Source organism: Blennius ocellaris (assembly GCF_963422515.1).
Source record: "Blennius ocellaris genome assembly, chromosome: 1".
NCBI classification, from domain to species: Eukaryota; Metazoa; Chordata; class Actinopteri; order Blenniiformes; family Blenniidae; genus Blennius; species Blennius ocellaris.
In genome coordinates, this window is record NC_137650.1 from 35,260,943 (window position 1) to 35,286,080 (window position 25,138).

The following is a 25,138-nucleotide window of genomic DNA, read 5'->3' on the forward strand; positions in this document are numbered from 1 at the left end:
GTCATGAAGTCGTTTTGATTATAAATTAAACGACGCCCCAGAAGTGAAGAATGTGTGTCTTCTCTCTCTCCCTGGCTTGTTCCAGTGTTTAAACAGTGTTGCTCCAACCAGCCTATCAGACATCAAACCCTATATCGTGTCATCGGGAAGAGCAGCTCTGCTCGAACATCGAGGAGAGGAAGTTCTTCCTCCTCTTCCAAAGATGGGCATGGGTGGGCGGAGCCAATCCAGCTCACACAGACACAGCAGATTCTGAATGCAGCTCCTGTGATCCAATATTCAAATGGAGAAAAATCAACTTTGAATACAAGGTTTCTGGACTAATAGACCAAAAGGATATATATATATATATATATATATATATATATCATCATCATCATCATCATCATCAGTCCGCTGGCACACACTCCTACCAGCCAGTCCCTACTCTCTCTCTCTCTCTCTCTCTCTCTCTCTCTATATATATATATATATATATATATATATTAGGGCTGGGGTTTTATATATATATATATATATATATATATATATATATATATAATGCATTAAATATTACAAAAAACACCATATAAAATTCAATTAAGATGCTTAAAAATGGACTTACATTTGAAACAAATTACTTGAATACATGTTTGCTCTCACAGATGAATGTGTAATATTACAATCTATTAATACACACACACACACATATATATATATATATATGTATATATATATAAAATAAAATAAATAATATTAAATAAAATAATAATAAAATAAAAAATATTATTTTATTTTATTATTTTATTTTATATAAATATATATATAAGCAGGGACTGGCTGGTGGGGGTGTGTGCCTGCGGACTGATGATGATGATGATGAAGAGGAAGAGGAAGAGGAAGAGGAAGAGGAAGAGGAAGAGGAAGAGGAAGAGGAGGAGGAGGAGGAGGAGGAGGAGGATGTTGTGAAGGCAGGTTGTAAGTGACCGAGCCTCATCGCGCTGGGAGGCGGACCCTCGTTTCGCATCACCTCGCCCCGTCCAGACGGAGGCTCCCTTGTCGCCCCGCGTCTCCAATGGTCGCCGCTCACCCCGCGGCTGATATTCAGACGAAGCCCCGGAGCCTCGGTGACCGGGGGGAGGACGCTCATCGGCCGGGAGGAGGAGGAGGAAGCTCGGCGGCCAGGCCGTCCCCAGCTGCTGGCTCCGCCGCTAGCCTGCTACCGTGAGCAGGTGAGGATGCTCCCCCCCCCCCCCCCCCCCCCTCGGCCGCCGTGCGCCTGTCTGTCCCCCGCTCCTCTGCACCTTCCTCCGACATTGTGGCTCGTTTTGTCTCGTTTCTGCATCTTTTCTCTCGCTGACAAAACGATTTTCGAGCAAAACAAACCAGCAGGCTAGCGTTAGCGGCTAGTTAGCTCCCTGCTAATCCACTCGTGACGTAGGAGAAGCAGAACGTTGGCCAGGAGGCGACGGGATGCTGAAAACACAACGAATAAAACATTTAAAAAAAAATCATTTATCATCATTAAAGACCGTGAGAACATGGAAATATGTGTTTTATAGTCGGAGGTGTTTTAGTGGAGGCGCTGGAATCACATCTGTCATTAGTGATATTAGACGATGTCTTCCTGTCAGCGGATAAGCTTCTCTTGACCAGCTAGTTAGTGAAATAAACCTGCTAGTTAGTGAGATAAACCTACTCGTTGGTGAAATAAACCTGCTGGCTAGTGAAATAAGCCTGCTAGTTAGTAAAATGCACCAGCTCGTTAGTGAAACAAACCTGCTAGTTAGTGAAATAAACCTGCTGGCTAGTGAAATAAGCCTGCTAGTTAGTAAAATGCACCAGCTCGTTAGTGAAATAAACCTGCTGGTTAGTGACATATGCATGCTGGTTAGTGAAATAAACCCGCTGCTTGGTAAAATAAGACTGCCAGTTAGTGAAATAAACCTGCAGGTTATTAACATAAGCGTGCTGGTCAGTGAAATAAACCGGCTGGTTTGTAACATAAACCTGCTAGTTAATAAAATAAGCCTGAGGGGAGGTCTGTGGTCTGTTCTCCTTGACATAATGGCTTGTTGTTTTACCTGTTCTGTCATTCCCACATAACCCAGATGTTCTGTTTAACCCAGATGTTCTGTATAACCCAGTTGCTGGTTCTGCTGGTTTAAAGAACACGGCAGGGTTAGTGTGGATGTGCGGTGGATGACTGGTTGGAGGTTACTGATGACATGGTCCTCCTCCAGCTTCCTCCACTGAACACGTCACGCCACGTCGTGACTGGGTTTATTGTGCTTTTTTAATTTAACTCCCATTCTTCTGCGTTGTGCATTCAGATGTGGGAATGAGGCATCGCGTCTTCCTCTTCTTCTATATTTCTGGTTGTAATCTTCGCTTGTATGTTGGGCGGTAGTGGTTACTGCTCCCGTCTCATTTTGTGTGGAGCGCATGGGAGGGTTTACTCCCCGTTTTGCTCCAAAATATACAACGTTTAAAGCTGATTTGCCAAAATAGTGATCAAATATGGGAAATCGTGATAAACAGAGCTGGAATGCAGATGTGGGAAACTCTCCATTCTCACCCTAGACTGGGGATGATCTCTGTGTGAGGCGTCCACTACACCACTGTCCAGCCCCCCCCCCCCCCCCCCAAAAAAAAAAAAACAACCTTATGAAACTGTGTTGTAGAAATGAATAATTATCCTGAGAGCTTATGCACCTCATGCAAATTGCACAGAAAGTCCCTGAGAGTCCAACTGGGAATCTTATTGCTGAGAAGTGAGAATGCAAACAACTGCACAGCTCAGTGGGGCTATAAAACAAGAAAAACAACACAAATATTGTGAATTATTATTCTATTGTAAGTGGAATGTTCCACGTGTAAACATTTACATTACAAATATAGTGTGTGTGTGTGAGACGGCAGGATTTTTTTCTAACTTGTTTTATTTTATTGAAAGTAGTTTAACAGTTTACAAGGAAAACTGAAAAAATTGAGTATAATGCAGGGGGGAAAAAACCTACCTTCCTTCATTTTATTTATTTATTTATATATTTATTTAACCCCAAATCCCTCCCTCCCCCCCACAGGAAAGCAATGATCAGACCGCAATGGTCAAGGACATGTCAATGACACAAAGTACGTTTAAATAATGCGTGAAAAACCGTGACAACAAACACTGACACTGGCTGCAGCCATGCTCTGAAAAGTGAACATTAAAATATTAAAAGCAAATTTTGCAAAATTTGGACTAAAAAACCCCACAAAAAACCTCAAACTTGCTCCCTTTGTATTTATTATTCTTGGACAACATTATAAAAAAGTGGCATGTTCTCTTATGCAGCGTCACTCAGGGTCATTCGTTCGCCGTAGCGAGGGTCACATGACACCAGGTGAGCGGCCGGTCCTTTACAACACTGGGCGTGACGACGCCTCGGCGACAAGCGTCGGTGTTCCAGCTCCGGACGTTCCTTCTTTCACTGCTTCGCTTCAACACTGGAAGCTCGTGGACGATTTGATCAAGACGGCGACAATCAGACCACATCTTTTTGTGTCGTCTGTCAAACGGACACAACAATAGAAGCGTGCGCTGCCTCTGAACCGCGACGGGGGCCTGCTGCTAAATCTAACGCAATCATCTCGCATTGTTCCCCTTGTTCTTTCTCAGAGAATAGAACATATAGTAATATCAGTATGTACAGTGGGCTTATCACAGCAGACTCCACCTGGGGTCGATGCACTCTGCATTCATGTCTGAATAACGTTATTTTAAATATAAAACCAAATGCAGAGAAAACCCGTCGGGGAAACGCTCCGTCTGTGTGGGAAACCTGTGGAAACGCAGCTTTTCTAATCGCTGCTCCTGTACAAAATATGTAGGTTTCTATTTGCCAGCCACCATAGCAGCACTTCATCTTTGTTGTACGTCTGTACGAGTGAAGACGCGTCGTTCTCGGTTCATATGGCGGCGCATGACTCAGGAGGCGGCAGCGTCACACCGCAGCCTGCAACTTTCACTCTTACTGCACATGAGGGCAGAACGCAGCAGGTCAGGCGTCTCCCAGAGACTCACACTTCTTATATTTAGCAAGCCAACACGTGAACGCAGTGCTTTGTTGGTCAGTATGTGACCCCCCACCCTTCTGAAATCCCGTCGGCTGTTAAATACACTTTAATAGACGACAGAGATCGTAGAAGTTTAGTTATTTCATTGCGATGATTCACACTTTTATCTTTATTTAAATTTTATTTTTTTGAAATTCTGTCTTTTGGAATTTGGAGAACGTGAGCGCATGGAAACATGAATTGTGTTTTTCATCGTGCGTGTTGAGCACGTTTGCCGCGATGATGATAAATCTGCGATACGTTGTGCAGCTGTGAACTGCGTGCATTCCCTTCCTTCACCTTTTTACAAGAGTTACTGAGAAGTGTGGATTAATGGAGGATAAAGTTTGGAGTTCCTTCCTCATTTTTTCATTGCGGCGGGGTCATAAAGTCATGTGGGACCTGTTTTTATTGGGGGGGGGGGTTTAATCAGCACTTCCTGCATCAGTTCAGCTGCAAGGATCGTTGTAACACTTGACAAATCAGGACAGATTTCAGTTTCTCAGTGTGAAAGCAGCGTCCATTCCTCCAGATCAGGGGCGTCAAACTCATTTCAGTTGAGGGGCCACATCAACCTGATCTGACCTCTGGAGGGCCAACAAGTCCAACATAACATGTTAAACTGCAGATATGGACAAATGCAAAGTCTTTCCTTCTTTTGATCCTTTTGTAACTGCAAGAATTTGCCAGTCTATTCTGGAATATACATATTAAAGTTAAAAAACAGTCACCTGTATCTGGATATCATATTTTTATTCAGGATTAAAACAATTTGTCATCATCTGGACATATTTTTTGAGTTTACGTGTCTAAAGTATCACTTCACATAAATTGGACACCTTTATTGTGAAAGGTGTTGCGTCGTGTGACCTCCACAGATTGCATTGATTAATTCTGACCAAGGGCGGTTTTGAATGTCATTTTTGCCAATCTAGTGTTTTTAGATCAGCCTCTGTCAGTTTTCATATTTATACTTTTATAAAAAAAAATCACATGGCGGCCGGATTAGATCCTCTGGCGGGCCGCTTCTGGCCCCCGGGCCTCATGTTGGACACCCCTGCTCTGGATAGTGTGGGTGTTCCATGTTCCTAAAAGGTAATAGACTCCAGCCTGTTGACTCTCACTTCGCCGTGACCGGCAGGAAGTGAATAATATCCGTCTCCTCCAGGTTCTTACATAAGCAGTGTGTCGTGTTAACCTGCGCCATTATCTGGTGTGTGTGTGTCACGGCGTTGTGTATTTCATCCCGTGCTGCTGAGTGAGTGAGTGGAGCGAGGCTGAACGCCCGGGGGGGTGGGGGTGGGGGGGTCATGATGGACGTGCAGGACGAGTCACAGTCCCTCCATCCTCTAAAAATAAAACCCTGCAGCTCCGCCGCTTCATAAAACAGACACTCTGGCCGGGTTCCAGGAAGCGTCTGAGTGGATCCATTGTCCCGATGGGTCGGCGAGATAAGGAGGGTCGGAGCTGTGCGTTCGTCTTCTGACTATTAGGATCCGTCTTCAGCCACAAAGTCGCACAGGATTACATTGTTGAAACTGTCGTTTACATTTGAAAGCTATTTGAGATACTTCAATTGTTGCACTAAACAAAAAAACCCCCCGACATAAATCTTTTTATGTTATAGCAAATTATCTTTTATGTCCCATTCATGAAAATGAAGACGACACATTTTATGCTGCATTTATGGAAATAAAAATTGCTTCTTTTTTTTTTTTTTTTTTGCTAATTAGCATTTAGCGAGACATAAACAAATTATAGTTAATGTGGCATTTAGGAAAATAAATAAATGTAATTAGAAACTGCGATTACTGTTTAGCTTTTGGCTCCCTATTAAAGGAAAGCTAAATTAATGTTGCTTTTACATAAATTGCTAGTATTATCTTGTTTTATTATCATTATATTACCTTATTTATTGCAAATTAGCTTTTTACATGTTTATAAATATACTAGTTTATTGCATTTATGAAAGTAAAGAACTTCAAAGAGGGATTGCTATCATTTTAGTGTGTTTTGTGACTTATTTCACATCAAAAGCATTACTTTATACATTATTCTAATGAGACACATTGACTGTATTTTGTACTGTTTAGATTTTACTATTTGCTGCATAAAGAAAGGAAAATAGTTTTTAGCTTTTTTTTACTTATGAGTTTTGCTGATTTCAATTAACTATCAACACTTGTAATTATATTAGTGTATTGAAAAGAAGTTCACACAATAATTAACCCTCTAAGTTCCTGTACTGAAGGCAGAAACCTTTACTTGCAGTGAAAGACGAACTGCTAACAAAACACATTTGTAACCTCAAGATGAAAGTTTGACTTCTGTGCAATAAAATGCAATAAGAAAATATGAGTTATTTAAGTTTTTTTTTCTTTTGAGTTCCAAGGATCCACTTCAGAGAGTTGAAAGAGGTTTTTTTTGGAATAGGAAGTTTCCTTCGCTGTCGCCTCACATCTGTGTCCTGCATCTAAATAGAAATGGCTTGACTATGTTCCCTCCACCCCCCCGGGGGTTTGCCGTTTCACCGCCGCCACCAGGCCACGCTTTACTTTGGTCGACATGTAGATCGTCACCCAGAGCCGTCGCCTTGTGGGATGAGCGCCGACGCTAAGCCGACTCACGGAGCCCAAAACCGAGTCTCCGTATAAGTCGCACGTCAAACACTTGAGAGTTTAGTACATTTTAATGAGCCGGCTTACTTTCAGTCCGGATGTGAAGTGTTACACAACTCCGGTGACGGTATTCTGTAATTTATGACTTCAAAGGAGGTTGTTGTTGTGTTTTCTTCTCAAGTCACATGATCGACGAGGGAAAGGTCGTCACTTTAGCTGTTGTGGCGTCGGGGTAAATCCGGGTTCCGTCCATTTCTCTGTGTGGAGCTCGTTTTCAGTCACAAGGGCCCATTAGGACGTAATTCTAGGCTTGATGCTTGTGGAGCTTTACTCAGCCTGAATGTTGGTCTACCGTCACAGATCTACAGCTCTACCGTCACAGATCTACAGCTCTACCGTCACATATCTACAGTTCTACTATCACAGATCTACAGCTCTACCGTCACATATCTACAGTTCTACCATCACAGATTAACAGCTCTACCGTCACAGATCTACAGCTCTACCATCACATATCTACAGTTCTACTATCACAGATATACAGCTCTACTGTCACAGATTTACAGCTCTACCGTCACAGATCTACAGCTCTAAAATCACATATATACAGTTCTACCATCACAGATCTACAGCTCTACCGTCACAGATCTACAGCTCTACCGTCACAGATCTACAGCTCTACCGTCACAGATCTACAGCTGTCTACAGTGTGTTTCAGGATTTAATTGAAAGTATTTAAAAGATTTAATGCTTTGATGGATGCTTTTTTAAATTATTATTATTAAAAGTTCGTCAATCGTACAGTAAAAATGATTCGATTCAATGGACCCTTGAAATGTTAATATGTCGTGTATTTCCAAGATGATAAAGAATCTAACAGGCGGATCCCTAAAAATTTCGACTTGTCCCGAGATTTGTTGCGATAAGTGAACGTAACAATTTGCTTCACGACAACAATTCTGACTTTAACGTCCCCGTTGTCAGTTCTGGACGATGTTCTTGAATAAAAACCAACCAACCATGAATACACACTTTTCGGTGTTGGTGTTGACTCTCCTTCCTAGTTGTTGCCCCAGAAAAGCTGAATGGCTTGGGAGAAGAGCTTCTCTGCATTTAACCCATCGTATTCATACTTGTCCTTAGCCGTCAGGCAATTTACACATCTTGAGCTTCTGACGTATTTGACATTAAGATACAGTTTTACTCACTAGACTTCCTCAAAATGGTTCCAGCATGAAGCACTTGAGCAGAATTTATGGACGCCTGAGCTTATCAGTGACACATGACAGGCTGTAGGTCCCTGAGAAAACCTGCTCTGTTCAGTGTTTGCATTTCAGGGTGGAGTTTGGGAAATAGGTCCTCGCGTGGCATTTGTGAGAGCGGGGTCAGGCTGAGCCTCCCGTGGTCGGAGGGTTTGGAGGGTCATAGTCGTCCAGAGCGAGAGCGGGGTCAGGCTGAGCCTCCCGTGGTCGGAGGGTTTGGAGGGTCATAGTTCGCGTCGCTCCGCCGCCAAGCCCCCTAATCTGCTTACAGGTCATAAATGTCTTTAACACAAACAAGCAGCCGGTCGTCACGGCGACACAATCCTCAGCTTGTCTTTTTTTAATTTAGCTGCTGGAGTGACGGGTGGCGAGTTTCTCCATACCGTGTGATCGCCGACGTTCCCTTGTCATCTGGATCTGGAGTTGAAATCTTGTTCCAGGGGCTTTTTAATTTCCGCAGAGCTGTTTGATAGAAAGGATAATTGCAACGTTGATTATTGCTCTCGCAATGTGCACTCGCTCTTTCTCAGACATTTCACACAGCGACGGTGATGTACTTTTGTTTCACAAAGGGAGGAATTTTCCATTTCTCCCGTGGCGCCAACACTAACGGTCAGGGATTCTGTTTCTTTTGTGTTTTAATCGGTTTCTAGAATCTTTCTCACGTCACCCGTCTGAGGAAAACGTATTTCTCCGTCCACATCTCCGTTGGGTATGAAGGTGTGATCCACAGCTGCGGATCATGATAAATAATCATTCATGACTGAAGCGGCGTGTGAAACGGAAACCGAAGGAAATAAAAATTAAATGCCTTGCATTCACACTCTTGAGATTCTGTTTCTGTTTATTCTGGACGTTTTTCGAATCGCTAAAACTCTGGCAATCTTCACCCGTTCGTAGTCATTCCAATTTCAAATCGTGAAGCTTTTTCGGCACTTTCCGGCTATGTTCCGGCTTTTTGAAATCTCGTCAACTTTTTAAAATATTTTGACTTTTGTGCAACTTTTTTCCAATGTTAACGGATGGAGAAATTTTTAACTAGCTATAACTTCTTCAAATCTTAACCGATTTCAACCATTCAACTTTTAAACTGTTCAACTTTATCAACTGTTTCAACTTTTTGAAACTTTTGCAACTGACACTTTTTCAACTGTTTGACACTTTTTCAACTTTTTAACGCTTTTTCAACTGTTTGACACTTTTTCCAACTTTTTCAACTGTTTCAACTTTTTGAAACTTGTTCAACTGTTTGAAACTTTTTCAACTGTTTGACACTTTTTGAAACTTTTTCAACTTTTCCCAACTTTTTCAACTTTTTTCCACTTTTTCAAAGCATTCCAGTCTACCTGCCGCAGGCAGGCAGCAAAAAGCATTACAGTTTGCATTCACACTATCATGCATTTGCCTTGGGAAATGCAGATCATCTAGTTTCATGTGATTTCCTTCGGTTTCCGTTTCACACGCCGCTTCAGTCATAAACGTGAACCTTGAGCCAAACCATTCACCAAAAGTGATCATTTCCCCTTCTTTCCTCCGCCTTCCAGGCGTGACTCCTGTCTTGTCCACGACATCGCCATGGAAACCAAAGCGGCCTCGTCTGAACTGCGCGCCGTCTCGGCTGTGCGGGAGCACCACTGAGTCCGGAGGAGCCGCGAATCCTGGATGACGTGACGCTACGGGACCGAGCCGATCCAAGATGGAGAAAAAGAAACCTTGCCCCCGTCTTCTCGACTACTTGGTCGTCGTCGGCGCAAGGTAGGGTTCAGCGGTAGCCTTTCTGGTCAGAGGCGGGAAGAAAGAAATGTCCTTCCTGACCGTCTCTGTTTGGCCCCATGGCATATTGCATGTACATATACATATATTTATACATGTGCAAGTACACTCTTACCATTGGTATTATTATTATTATTATTATAAGTATACTATTACTATTGCTATTATTATTATAAGTACACTATTACATTGGTATTATTATTATTATTATTATTATTATTATAAGTACACTATTACCATTGGTATTATTATTATTATTATTATTATTATTATTATTATTATTATTATTATTATAAGTACACTATTGCGATTGGTATTATTATTATTATTATTATTATTATTATTATTATTATTATAAGTATACTATTACTATTGCTATTATTATTATAAGAACACTATTACATTGGTATTATTATTATTATTATTATTATTATTATTATTATTATTATAAGTACACTATTACCATTGGTATTATTATTATTATTATTATTATTATTATTATTATAAGTATACTATTGCTATTGGAATTATTATTATTATTATTATTATTCTACTGATATTCTACTGATATAAGCCTACTGATATATATATATATATATATATATATATATATATATATACACACACACTATTCTAATGGCTCTGCCACTGCACCTTACTGTTTATTTATTTATGTTGCTTTTATCTCCTGCTTATTTCTAAGTGCCCATGTTCCGTTCTGCGTTTTACTTTATGTCTTATACCCAGATATTTTTATATTTTTATTTTGTACTTTTATTTCTATTCTATCGTATTTTATAATATTCGTATGTACCAGATTGCTGCAACAAGACAATTTCCCTTCGGGGATGAATAAAGTAATTATCTATCTATCTATGTATGTGAAGTGCGATGCAACGCGTGGGACGAGTTCCGCTGACGACTCTATTACCAGTCGCTGAAAGTGGCAAATGTCATGTCGGTGGTGACCTTTCACATAGATCATCACTGAACGTCTGTCAGCTTTTATATACAGGCGTGTGCTAACGTCAGGGTGCCACTTTTAAAAACTGCATATTTTATCTCTTCAAAAAATAATATTCAGATTTATAGTCTCTCTGGTATATGGGGGGGGGAAAAAGACAATAAAATCCCAAATAATACAATCCAGGGATTTATAGTCTCAGATTGTATTCTGCTGATCTGTACTCTGCTTTTTAATGATCTTTGCACTGTTTTTAACTCATGTTAAGCACTTTGTATTACTTTGTTGTATAAAAAGTGCTTTATAAATAAAGTTTGATTGATTATAGTTTGCTCTAAAAAGCCTTTACAAGCTGTGATATACTGAAGCTACTGACGCTGGAGGGTGCCCCGACTTTTGCACGCGCCAAAGTGATGACTGTATAAAATCTCCATTTATTCAACACGATCACAATAAGCAGAAATTTATTTTATTTGATAGAAATTAGATAAAGCTGTTTTAAAACTTCTTATTTTATTATTGTATTTCAGTTAAAACAACCCATATTCAACCTCCACTTGTTTCTTTCTCGTGATGATTTTCTCAAATAAAAAATTAGCTCGGTTTCGCCGTTTAAATGGTGTATTTTCACCTCAATAATGCGCCGCGTTTGAATTTTCTCAGTGGCATTTGCAGAGTGTTTGTGGCGGTTCCACTGGTGAAAGGAAGCATAAAGGCCCGTTGTTATAGAAGCGCAGTAGCTTAAGGGTGAACGAAGGATTCGAATGCACACGGTGAAATAAAGGAATGTTTCGCCACTGCAGCTTTCAGAGCGCTAAAGAAAAGATCCTGTGTTTGAGGGCGGTCACTTGTTTTTACCTTTTTTTTAACCACATTTTCTTAAGCAGACATTTAATTTAACAGCCGGCTTTGTTTAGAATTGTTCTCAGTGTTTTATCGGCCACTTAGCTTTACTATTAAATGAGTAAAATGCTTGAATTCATCCTTAATGAAGAGCTGTCCCATTTAACAGCCATTTAAATTAAAATTAAACTTTTGTTTAAACATGAGCGGAAACTGACTGATTGGAATTTCTCATTTATAAACTGCACCAATTGAAAACTGGAGAGATGTGCTTGCATTTTACCAGTTTGCAGAAATTAGAACATTCAGAATATTTAGAAACAAATGTAAAATGTGGAAAAACTTCAAATTAAAGAATCCAGTAAAAGGTGGTCATATAGTGAATGATGATTAGGAAAACAATAAAATACTTTTTCGTGGGGGACTTGTATGTACTTCGGGGATGGGGGGTGGGGGGGGGGGTTGTTCACCCCTTCATCTGGTTTGTTCACATTCACGTTCGCGAGCGGATCAAACTGCCTGAAAAAGTCACGCAGTTCCACCAGCTGTTAGTTAGGGGGCGCTGTCGCCTCAAACAAACACTGACCAGAGAGGAAGCGAAGAAGAACCACGGCTCATTGATTGGTCCGGACCGAAACTGGAAGTCCCGCCTTTTTAGCCCCATGGTGGCTAGGCTAGTTAGCTCCTGGCTAATGGGTAGCGACATAAAACCCCAGGATATATAATCTTCAGACATCATCCCTCCATCACGTCTGCCCAAGTTTTCCTTTCTGCGTCTGCTTCTTCTGATTCACGCGGTTAGCTTTGTTTGTTTACTACCCAGAATGCATTGCGTACTTCGTCACGTTCCTCTCAACCCGCCCGCTAACTGAGACCAGCGGCCTCGTTAGCTCGGGTTCAGAGCTGCCGAGCGGACGAAGCGCTTGAAATTCGGTCAGAAGCTAACGGACGTTGTTTGCGTTTCCCCCGCTTTTCAGGCAGCCGAGCAGCGACAGCGTGGCTCAGACGCCGCAGCTCCTCCGCCGCTACCCGCTGGAGGACCACCACGACTTCCCGCTGCCGCCCGACGTGGTCTTCTTCTGCCAGCCGGAGGGCTGCCTGAGCATCCGGCAGCGCAGGGTCAGCCTCCGCGACGACTCCTCCTTCGTCTTCACGCTGACCGACAAGGACTCGGGAACCACCCGCTACGGGATCTGCGTCAACTTCTACCGCTCCTTCCAGCGGGGGCACCACCGGCCCCGCGGCGACAAAGCGCCGCACGGCGAGGCGGCGGCGGCGGCGGGAGCGGCGGCGTCCGCCGCGGAGCCCGCCGGCGAGGGGTCCGACGTCGGCACGGGAGCTCCGCCCTCCTCGCTCTCCCCGCCCAACAATGCCGAGTCGGCTCCCCCGCCCGCCTCCGGAGAGGAGGACGGGCAGGCGGGTACCGAGCCGGCGGCCGGCAAGTCCCCGCAGCACAGGCGGAGCGCCGCCAAGATGGCCGCCAGGAACCGCAACAGCACCCTGACCTCACTGTGCATACTCAGCCACTACCCCTTCTTCTCCACCTTCAGAGAATGCCTGTACATTCTCAAGAGGCTGGTGGACTGCTGCAGCCAGAGGCTGACGCAGCGCGCCGGGCTCCCCCGCGCCACCCAGAGGTGAGCACTGGCATCACACCCGCCACTCAACGCTGTTTTTATCTTCTTCCTTTATGACCTGCGTTTAAGGATAATCGATGGCAATTTAGTGATTTTGAGGGGGAAATAATTATACGACCAAACGAAGGATCATTACAGAGGAAATCAAATAAAACGACCTCGTAAAGTAAAACTGAAGATCTAGACGACGAGATGAAGGATGCAGTTGACTCAAACAGGCACATGTTTTATTTTTTATCGATTGAGGCGGTTAGCTGGGCCGCCTGGACGAAACCACACACAGGGAGAACATGCTAGCTCCCAAATAAGATTGGCTTTCAACTTTACATTGTGCTCGAGACCAAATTCACTCATTTTTACTCTTGAAAGCAAAAAAAGGAATTATTTTTAGATCTAGTTTAGTTCTTCTTGTTAACGTGTCATATTTTCTGCAGATTCTTGAACACTGAGGCTCCGGGTCAAATGAGACGTTCACATTCACTCTTTTGTATGGAAGTAAAACTGTGCCATCAGATTCTGAATTCGAATTTCTAACTCTGAATTTTTTTACCATTAAAATCAGACTTGGAATTTTAAAAGCTGTCGAATTTCAAGTACGTATCTTTTTTTGCTCCTGATTTATTTTCAACATCTAAAAATATTCAGTGTGTAAAAATTCAATGTGTCTAAAAATTCAGCTGCAAAGAAATTCAGCCATTTGATTGCATCGTCCTGACGATTTTTTTTGCAGTTGAATTTTTCACAGCCGAATTTGTTTTTGCGGCTGAATTTCTTTTGCGGTTGAATATTTTTATAGCTGAATTTTTTTTGCAGCTGAATTTTTAGACACATTGAATTTTTACACACCGAATATTTTTAGATGTTGAAAAAAAATCGGAAGCAAAAAAAAAAAGATACGTACTTGAAATTCGACAGCTTTTAAAATTCAAAGTCGGATTTCGATGGTAAAAAAATTCAGAGTTAGAAATTCGAATTCACACAGTTTTACTTCCACACTTTTGGGTCAAATTAAGGAAAACGGTGCCCATATTTGGGAATTTATAAAAAAACCCAACGTGTTTTAATATTTAAAACAGGCACGGTTGCTGAGGTCCTCCACCAATATTGATGCTATAAAATAAAACACTTTCATTTATTTGGAGGTAATTCTAAACGTCTGGAGAAAAATGTGAATGATGGAACAGGAATGTTTTCATGTTCTGCTCATTAAATTGGCCTTGCAGGTTTTGACACAGTCACTTAAAGCTCATCTTTGCTTCTACATCATTTTTTTTCCAAGGAGAAACTATCTGTTGCTCCTGCCGATGTTTTTCCGTTTCCACCCTCGGTCCTCCCGTCTGTTTGCGTCTCTGTCCAACTGTTCTCTGTATGTTTGCGTGGCGTTTCGGTCACAGGAGCCTTTTGTCTGCGGCTCCGCGGGACGTCTGCAGCTCGCGTCCTGTTTTCACAGCGCAGGCGACGCCACCGCGCTCCACCTAGATGACAAACAATCACAACCCAAACAGCCGCGACGCATCGCGTTTGTTAGAATAATGCTCATACTGTAACAGTTCTGAGTCACTGCGCCGGAAATTCAGGTACTGAGGCTTATTTTCTACTTTAGAAAGTCTTCACTCAAGTACAGCGTCTGTCAAACTGCATTCAACTGTGATCAACTACTTTCCTAACATTGAAACGTCCACAAACTTTTTATTTATTCCACATAAACTGAAAAATGTCAACATGTTAAATGTGTAAAAATAAATACGAATATTGTTAAGGAGACATGGTGCACTCGTGCTCTGCATATTCAAAATGACAATGTGGTAAAAAAAAAAAAAAGAAATCGGGTTAATTTTGATTTGCATCAATTGACGGTTCCAATTATTTTATACTTGTTGGCCACAGGCTGAAGGCGGAAAGAAAAAAAAGAGGAAAAATCACTAAACAAAGCAAAGCAGCCAACTTAAATCATATTGTTGTTGAGAATTATCCCATATTTAATATGGATTTATTGTTTTATCGTTTCTATGCAGCACGTCGAGTAGTAAGAAAGGCTCAGTTGACAACAAAACACTCATAAAAAAGATTCAGATAATATAAAGTAGTGTTTGCTTATTATGATCATTATCTCTCGTTCTAAACACAAAATGTCCAAAATAACCATCGGCACTGATCACGAGCTCGTCCAGTCGCTGGCCTGATGTGACGACTGGCCCCGCTTGTTGATTCCAGACGACGATCCCAGGCTCTGTGCTGTGGAACTCTTCGGGTTGTCTTGTTGCCACGGGCGACGCAGCACACTGCAATTTTGAAGGACTAAAGGGTTAATTAGCTCGCTCTCTCTCTCTCTCTCTCTCCAGCGAGCATGATTGGTATTTATTAATCTCCCGGCAGTCATTTCCCTCGTTAATACACCGTGCCGGACCGACGTCTCTCCAGAAAACTAAACCTCAGAATGTTTCTTTTGTCGTTTGTCTCCGACGTCGGCGGAGACACGGCGTGATAGCAGAGAGAGAGTGGAGTCGTTGCGTAACCACGGCGAGCGCCGCTCTGACAGATTGAGGTCTCCGCCTGCCTTCGGGTAGCAGCTGCAGTTGGTGGGAGGGCTCTGATGGACTAATGATTTACACACACACACACACACGCACACACACACACACACACACACACACACACACACACACAGGGTAACGACACCTTGTGGATTCGAGGGTTTGCTCGTCGATATTTTGATCGTTGGAGAGCCTCTTGTGCGTTTCACTCTCGTTTACTCGTCGTACTCGGTGTCGTCGCTCGGATCCTTGGGAATAAAATATCTGGAATTGAACTCAGTCTGTAAAACTAGAACCCTAAAATATTTCTTGGAAATGTACAAGCACCAATGTTTTTTTTTAATGTATGATTAAAGTATTACTGTCAGTCATTATTTACATTACATTTAAAAATATATGTGCTTACATATGGTTACATATTTGAAACAGGAATTTTAAACCTCTTATTTCATTATGATATACAGTATTTCACATGTATTGAATGTTTATTGGTAATATAGGAAATCAAATTTACATACATTAATTTACATCCAGTTTCTAAATATTGTATGTGCGTGCACATATACCTATATATATAAAACGTGTATGTATCTATCATAAAGAAAAACAGTCAGTGATTTCAAATAGATATGAATAATGTATATTTTAAAGTTAACAAGCATTTGATCCCTGTGTGTCCAGTCATTGTTAGACATTTATTTGTAAAGGTTTCATCATATTACATGTTGGTAATACTTAAACTCCAGCTCATGTATTGACAGGATATAAACACTCCTGTCAAAGTTATGCCGTGTCCACTACTCTCAGGAAATGTGTGAAAAAATGAACTTTTCTTTGGCGTTTTTACAGTTTGCTTGGTGTTTTGTCCAGATTGGAGCCTCTTGCAGGCCTGATTTAACCCTCGGGTGTTTTTCTTTGTTTATTTTGAGCTAAAGCTTGAAATCGGGGGGGGGGGGGGCATGCCTTTTCAAAACATGAATTTGTCCTTTGACCTTGTGGAAAGGCATCACGATTTAAAGAAAAATGTGAAAAGTAATTACTTTATGAAAACACTTATTCCTAGAATTTGATATAAAGCAAAATTAGTAAAAACGAAGAAAAGTGCAATAAAAAGTAGTAGACTTGGCAAATATTTCACATTTAAAGCATTCAGATTGACAAACATTCTTATGGTTTCCAAAAACTATTGGTAGCATTTAAATTTTTTATAATATGACCTACTTTCCTTTCCTCTTTGTTGACATTTCCTTCACAGAAGCTATTTTCGAACGCAAGATTTCAGGCTGAAAAGCCGAAATAATAAACTAAAATCAAATAAATAAATGCCCTGTGTTTCCTGTTTGCGTGTTTCTCAGGGACACCATGTGGCGAGTGTTCACCGGCGCCCTGTCGGCGGAGGAGAAAGGCAGCCAGCTGCTGGCCGACCTCCGCGACATCGAGTCCTGGGTGTACCGGCTGCTGCGCTCGCCGGTGCCGCTGGCGGGCCAGAGGCGCGTGGACGTGGAGGTGCTGCCCTCCGCCCTGAAGCGCTCGCTCACCTTCGCCCTGCCCGACAACTCGCGCTTCTCCATGGTGGACTTCCCCCTGCACCTGCCGCTGGAGCTGCTGGGCGTGGACGCCTGCCTGCAGGTCCTCAGCTGCGTCCTGCTGGAGCACAAGGTACCGTATTTTCCGCACTATAAGGCACCGGATTATAAGGGGCACCTACATTGATTGACATAATTTACAACTTTGTTCATATATAAGGCGCATGGAATAGACCAGTGGTCAGCAACCTTTATAGCTCAAAGCCATTAGGTTACATTTTCCACTGATTCTAACACCCAGAGAGGTGCACGCACTTTATTTTGATAGTCCTACCTGCAGCCTATGCCAGGAGGACACTACACACAAAACCTTCTTCACTGCTGGTTGACAACTTACAACTACCGGTAATAAACTAAACTACATGAACTAAGCAACAAAAACACAACACAACACAATTATTACCGACACCACAAACCAAATAGAACCCCCAATAATTGCATTTAAAACACCACAAACAGAAACTCCCATAATTCATTGCAGCTATCGGCTGCACTGAGGAGCTCAGGATGCAAGGCATGATGGGAATTCATGTTTTGTGTTGTTGGAGGTTATTGTGGGTTGTTGTTGGGTTTGGTGTTGTGTTGATTGTGTTTGTGTTTTTGTTCCCCAGTTTAGGGAGTCATTATTTCATCTAGTTTATTTTGGTTTGTTAGAATGTTGGTGTGCAACCATGAGTGATGAAGGTGTTGTGTGGAGTGTCGTCCGCTCTGAAGATCCGGTTGCGAAGTTAGAGTTGTCAAAATAAAAGCTTCTGGTTGTTCAGCTGTCAAATAGCAGTCTCAAGTAGAGCGATTCTTCCATATATAAGGCGCACCGGGTTATAAGGCGCACTGGCAGCTTTTGAGAAAATTTCAGGTATTTAGGTGCCTTATAGTGCGGGAAATACGGTATACCGACCCCGGCGCCCCGCCGTCCTTAACCACTTATTTTTAACCACTTTTATATTTATAGCGTAGCAGAGGTCCAGACAGAGAGGAAACGTGTTCCTGTCTCGAATCTCTTCTGGGATTCTATTGAAGCTCAGACGGATTGTTTTGAAGGGGGAAAAAAGGCGACGGGCCAGACTATTTTTAGTGTGTTGTGATTGGTCACCGCTCTCCCTGTGGCGTGCAGCTGCACGCTCGCGCTTTGACAGAGAACAATGTCGCCTCCGGAGAAATGTCCTGCCTGACCCCCCTCCGTTCGGACGCTTTCTGTCCACGATGTAGGCCGACCAGGCAAATAAGACGAGCGAAGCAGGAGGACGACTGTCCTCTAATGTCCTTGGAGGACGGACGGACTCGTCACGGCCCTGGTTCCACTGGTGCCGGTTTACAGTTGCTCTCGGTTGAACGTGACATCGATACAAGATTCCCCACAGACGACACACATTAGTAATGAATCAATACAGGGAAAAATGATCCCTGATGTGTTTCATGTTACATGTGGATGCTGGCTGTATCGTGGCGCGTAGCCGTCCTGCCAGCTAGAATAATTTTTATTAGTTTACTAGTCCACACAACAACGATTGTCCTTTGCATTTCGGGGTTTTGTTCAAACGACAACGGGAGAAAAACGGCTCCCAAGGTGGAACTCTTTGGAATAATGCTCTGACTCCGTCTCCGTGGAAACGCAGCTTTTCAGAAAAGCACCGAGGCTGGAGGGAATAGTTGTTTTGCAAATGTGCCAGTGGAGTGACGGTAATAACGACGGCGGCTCTCAGTCCGTACTGCTAATGTTTATAGTGGGGATGCTCAATTATTGCAATTTTAATCTGATTTTGGCTCCAGATGATCTCAAAATTCATATAGTGAATGAAAAACGACGATGTGGCGCATTTACAGAGCAGCCTCCACTGTCAGACAGGAAGCGACGACACATTTGGTTAAATGTCGCCCTTTTGAATTTCCCGAAAAACTTGTCTTGCGTGTGATCGCCGCTAACATATCGATGATGATAATAACGGCGTGTCACAGCAGTGGTTTAGGTTGCGTGTCATTTTAAAGCTAGGTAATGCTAACGGCGGCTACTAGCTAATAGCGTAGTGTTCTCTGTGCGCATTGGTCCGGTTTCATTGCAAGAAACAAACGGCGCTAACTCTGGCGCAACCTGGAATGCTAACTACGCCGTTTAGCGATGCTGTTAAACGGTGTCGTTTTCAAATTGTTTAAACGCGAAACTTTTCTGAATCGAATATGCAAAAATGATGTAATTTGAAACATCATGTAAACAACAAAGTCTAAAGAGGGTAAAGGATTTTCAGTGAAGCATTAAAAACATTGTCTACCGTTGTTGGAGGAGGAGTCACTCTGTGCAGGTTTATATCCAGATGCTGCACTTGAATGTGATTGCTGTGACATCAGCTTGAATGGAAAATAGATTTTTCAAAGTGTTTGTGAACATGTGGACTCCTGCGTTTAGCGTTTTCAGTGTTTGCATCCAGACTCGCGTTTTGTTAATCTCAGACGCTCCTCCAGCCCGTACAAAAGGCTTCTCTCCAGGATTCATCCATTTTGGGTGTTTTAAAATTCAATACCTCTCTAAATTCAGCCGGGCTGAGCTAAGTGCTGCCTGAGAGCTTTCCGAGTGCTGCCAAATGAATTCTTCATAAAAGCTCGGTTTTTAATATCGCCGGTACAAATTCAAGGCAAAATGAGTCCAGTTATTGTTTGATGGCGCACAAAGATTACAGTCGCCTGTCTGCCTGTGTGTATCTGTGTGTACTTTTTATAGTAGGAATTGAATTTATTATCGTTGCTTAAAGAAGAGAAAGTGTTCTCTTTTTTTTGCAGAATGAATGGAAAGGTAAAAAGTCAAGTTATTGCGGGTTTATTTGTCGTTGTGTGGCGGCAGTGGGCCTGAGCTGGGATCGGTGGGGAGCAGGAAGTGGTTTGTCTTGACATTCATGATTGAAGGCGTTGCAGGTGTTTTTTTCTGTTTTCTGCTGTCGTCGTGTGATTTTCTTCCGATCTTTTTTTTGGTGTGTTTTGGTGAGTCACAGCGCCCCTAAAGGCCTGGCATGTGTACTACATGCCCTTGAAGCCTCGTGTCCATAGTGACGTGTGGACAGAATGTTTTAGGAGATAAAAAAGATCGTTTTTTTGTTGTTTTTTTTTCGTTGTGTGGTTGTACCCTTAATGTTTCTGCTGTGATGTTCACCCTCACCGCCTGCTGCAGGCTTCTCCTCTCCTCAGCGGCTCTCTGTTTATTTTGGCAGAGAGATACGAAGGTCTCCTGTTACAAAGTGAATGTTTGGAACATCTGCCTCGTCAAACTTGTATATTCATTGATTTATAGTAACGTTCTCTTTTTATGGCAGGTCATCCTTCAGTCCAGAGATTACAACGCTCTGTCTATGAGCGTAATGGCCTTCGTGGCCATGATCTACCCGCTGGAGTACATGTTCCCCGTCATCCCCTTGCTACCGACCTGCATGGCCTCGGCTGAACAGGTATGCTTGTTTTGACCCGTTTTCTTGCAATCAGTTGGATTTCCTCCCGGTTGTAGTGTGATTGGCATGTTTCCTTCGTCCCTCAGCTCCTTCTCGCTCCGACCCCGTACATAATCGGTGTGCCGGCCAGCTTCTTCCTCTACAAAGCCGATTTCAAAATGCCAGATGACGTGTGGCTCGTTGACCTTGACAGCAGCAAGGTGCGTAGCTGCACGCGGCGTTCTGCACCTCCATCTGCCCTGCTGTGTGTGTTTGGACTGGTGATGCCCAGATTAAGGCGAATTAACTCGGCCTTAATATTTTATGTCGCGTCTGGATTGACGTACAGTTTCCTGCCCTCAGGTTATAGCGCCGACCAACGCAGAGATCCTGCCGCCTCTCCCAGAGCCCGAAGCGCTCGAGCTTAAGAAACATCTCAAACAGGTAAAGAGTTGGATTTATTTATTTTATTACTTTATTACGTTTTAAAGGCGTACATCTTTACGTTTCTGCTGCTTCATGGCAGCCGCTGTTCAGCTCCAGCCCACTGGGACTGCTCTGCATCTTTAAAGGTGCAATATGGGATATTTTCATTTATTGTGAATCAATATAACCTCAAATAATAAGCAACGTTAAATCCTTGTACACACAACTCTTTCAAGAGAAAACGGAAGTTTTTTGTTGCATTGAAAAGCCAACTTTAAGAAAAAAAGTTCTCCCGAGGTTCGCTGCCACTGCTCATCTGCACTCAGGTGGGAATAAAATTGACAGTGAGACACTTTCTAGAACTCCAAAATGCTGCGTTTTCACATGGTGTGGACGCGGTGTGAGACAAAAACCACAGTCCCGATGTCAAAGACCATTTAAGTTTACCAACTTACTGCTCAATCTTTCAGTTCAAGTTTGCACCACCAGATGGTGTATTGAGTCACTCACAGAAATAGACGGTAAAGATTTCGGTATTATACCATGTTTTTACTGTGAGTTACAGAAGTATTTACCTTTCACCCAGTGGAGCACAACTTACATCTGCCAAGAAGAACTAAAGCTGAAAACCAAGAACAGACCAGAAGTGTCTCAACACTGCCACCTAATGTACAATCTGAGACCTGACTTAGATTCTACACAATGCCCCTTTGAAGCACCTTTTTAAAAAAGAAAATGTTCTTAAACCGTGACGTCCAGTTGATCCCTCCACGGCGTAAACCTAACGCTTCTCTTTCAGCGGAGTGAGGAGTGAGGCTCCCCTCTCCAGCGGTCGTATGTATCGTAGACGAGTGTGACGGCGTTTCAAGTTGGATTTGTAGTGAACTAACATGAACAAACGTTTGTTTTTTTCTGTTTTGTTTCCCTTGCATGCTCTAGCTCTTGGAGGTAAAACTGAAATGCTAGGATGCTGCTTACCTGAGCATAATGACCAGTGTGGCTTTTAACAGCGAACCGACCCCCCCCCCCCCCCCCCCCTTTTACCCGCTGACGTAGCGTCACACCCGATTCTGGCTCGGATTCATGGAGACGCTTTATTCTTCTACCATGTAAAAATTTATGAAATATTCTCAAATCTTTGCAAATATTTACACCCAGAATTTGTGATCATTATGTGCCTTCAAGTTTTAATATGAGCTTTACTTGAACATAAACAAATATACACAAATTCACATCTCAGAAGAAACGATTCAATAAACTGCAACCAGTCAATGATATTTTTTAATCATTAACTACAATACTTTTACAATAATTTGTTGTATTAAAGACTAATAGTACATGAAATTCTACTTTAAATCAAGGGTGTCAAACAGGCCTCAGAACTAAAAAGAATCTGACGCCACCTGCTTTGAATTGTTCCGTTTCTCAGTGGAGACGTGAAAAACAAATATAAGCCTTTTATTTGTTTATTCATTCAATTCATTAATTTTCCTAACTAGTACCATTTAAATGACTTAATTCTACACTCACATTAAGCTAAGCTTTATTTGTTGATTTCTCTACGGTATTTTGGTTTTTTTTTTTTTGTCGCCACTCAGTCATGCTATAATAGTATTTCAGAATATAACTAGGATACATAAGCCTGATTTGAAAATGATTTATTTCCATTAGATTGCTGTTCATTTATGGACGGTAGCACATGTTTATTACCGACACTGTCGGTTCAACTTTAACTTGAAAAGCAACCTTTTGTTTTCAGACGTCTTGACAGTTAAATCCCTTCCTGCTTTAAATGCACCTTGAATCGGAGCCAGTCCATTAGCGGTGTGACGAGCAGCTCCTTCCCTGCGTGCGGGTGTGTGACGGAGAGGCTGCGGTGCAGAAGCCTCGGCGGAGCCGCCGTATATGTGTAGAATCAAACTCGCGATGTTGATACCTGTGAACGGAGGAAATGTCAGCTGAGGACGGCGATGCCGCGGCGGATCGCTGCTAATGTGGGAGGACATGAGAGAATACTTGCGCCCAAATCTGGACGACCGAAATAAATTGGTCCTGGAAGTGGCCCAATTTATTTATTTATTCATTTTTTATACAAGGTTGTTTTTTTTTTTTTATTATTTCAGCTCGTCTTACATGGTGGGTTGTAGTGTTGGGAGTCAATATAGGATGTAGTGGTTTTTTGTTTTGTTTTTTAACACTGCAAGTATTTTAATCTTGTGTGTCTGAAAAGATCTGCTGTTTTGTGTCTGTCGTCACTTCATTGTAAGCACTGGTTGGTCACCATCATCGGTCTTCATGAGTCGGATCGTGTCAGTGAAATCATGTTGTCGCTTCCTGTCTCTCATGTTGACCATCAGAACAACTCCTTCCTCCTTCCTCCTCCTCCTCCTCTTCTTCTCTTGTGTCGTATCAAACCACGTGCTTCCATTACAATACGTGACAGTTTGAGAAGCGTCGGTGAGGCTTCACGGTGAAGCAGGCACTTTGAGACAAAACTAACTGGGGCACTAATGGAAGTACGTGGTTTGAGATCCAGCCGTCGTCTCATTTCCCAAAATGTCTCTCATTTCTCTCTATCTCTCTCTCTCTATCTCTATCTCTCTCACATCCTCCTGTTCTCTTTGCTCTCCATCGTCTGCTCTAAACAAACACAGATGATTATTTTCTTATCTCCTTTCTTCAGAAAATTGTGAAGTTGAAATAATAATTTAAAAAAAAACCAACAATTTGCCGTCGTGTCAAATGAGGGACGAGCTGTTGAAAGGAGACGAAGAACAATAAGACAAGAGTCCCGGTTGTGCTGTTCAGTGTCGGTCACAGAGTCGTCATCCCAGACCTTCATGTGATTCTCCTCGCATCTTTCTTATCCCCTCCCTAGTGTCTGGTTAGGTTGACCGTGATCACCCAAAAGCAGATCTTCTCCTCTGAAAATAAGGTTACTTATTTCTCCTCCTGTGGAATGTGTAATGCCCCTGCACGGATCTCTTCTCTCTCACACTCGTTTTTGCCTGTCACTACTACTTGTCTCCCAATCTCCAGATTTTTTTTCACTAAAATGCACAACGGCGTCACCGAATGTTGCGGACCCGTCTTTCTAAACACTTGCTTAGCTCTTGGCTTGGGCATGACTGAATGTGCGTGCATCTATCTTGGCATCAGTTGAGTGTTTCCCGTAACCAAAAACAAGATACGGTGAAGCTGACCCCCTCCGGTGCGGTTAACAACCTCCATCCAGACCCGGCTACTTACGTGTTCCATTCTGCTAAGCTCAACATTGACCCTGGAGTCTGCGGCAGCCCCCCTTCAAAGCAAACCATGCATAGTGACTTACTTCCCCTGTGCTCCTCCTCCTCCTCCTCCTCCTCTCCGAGCCGACCCGCCCACCGCAGGCATCAACACGCACCAACACTGATTCTGTGGGAGAATCACCTCAAAGCTGCAAAAAGCCATGAAAATGGTGTGGATTGAACGTTTTGCACAGCAGTGGTAAACAGAGAGCGACTCTCAGGGGGGGGGGTGAGGGATGCACCGACCACATTCTTCTGTCAGGGACCAAGCAGTAGGTAAAATAGGTTTCTTTGAAAAAGGGTTTTATTTACCCAACAAAATACAACGGACCAATGAAGGTTTCTTTAACAGAAAATGAGGTCAACAAAACAAACTCAAAATATCTGACGTAACAAAAGTGACCTGCACAAATGAGCTGCTCAGGGGTTTATGTAGTGATCGGGTGAAACCAACTAAAACACAAGGGGGAAACAAATGACAATGCACAAACTACTGAACCTAAAGAACCCCCCCCTCTGCTATGTCGGAGATGGTGAGGCCGACTGCTTGGAACAGCCTCTCGCCTGTCGCCCCGCCTTTGCCACGGCCCGACGACTCCTCCCATCAGCATAGTAACTCAAAAATAGAAAAGCATAATTAATACAAAAGAAATGTGGCAAATGATAGTCTTTCAGTGTAAAAATGTGTGCACTTCATTCAAAGAGTGAAAGACTAGAA

At 42.7% G+C, this 25,138-nt stretch overlaps 1 protein-coding gene across 1 annotated transcript in view; it reads left to right on the plus strand.

The window, feature by feature from the left end:
• The first annotated feature begins 950 nt into the window (after positions 1-950).
• madd (MAP-kinase activating death domain) overlaps positions 951-25,138 on the plus strand; it is a 58,780-nt gene continuing 34,592 nt past the window's right edge. Inside the window, 8 exon segments of the mRNA XM_080498694.1 lie at positions 951-1,211; positions 9,505-9,715; positions 12,518-13,177; positions 17,067-17,370; positions 20,597-20,728; positions 20,815-20,928; positions 21,071-21,151; positions 24,012-24,068. Of these exon segments, the coding sequence (XP_080354820.1) occupies positions 9,657-9,715; positions 12,518-13,177; positions 17,067-17,370; positions 20,597-20,728; positions 20,815-20,928; positions 21,071-21,151; positions 24,012-24,068 (1,407 nt within the window). The 5' untranslated portion in view covers positions 951-1,211; positions 9,505-9,656.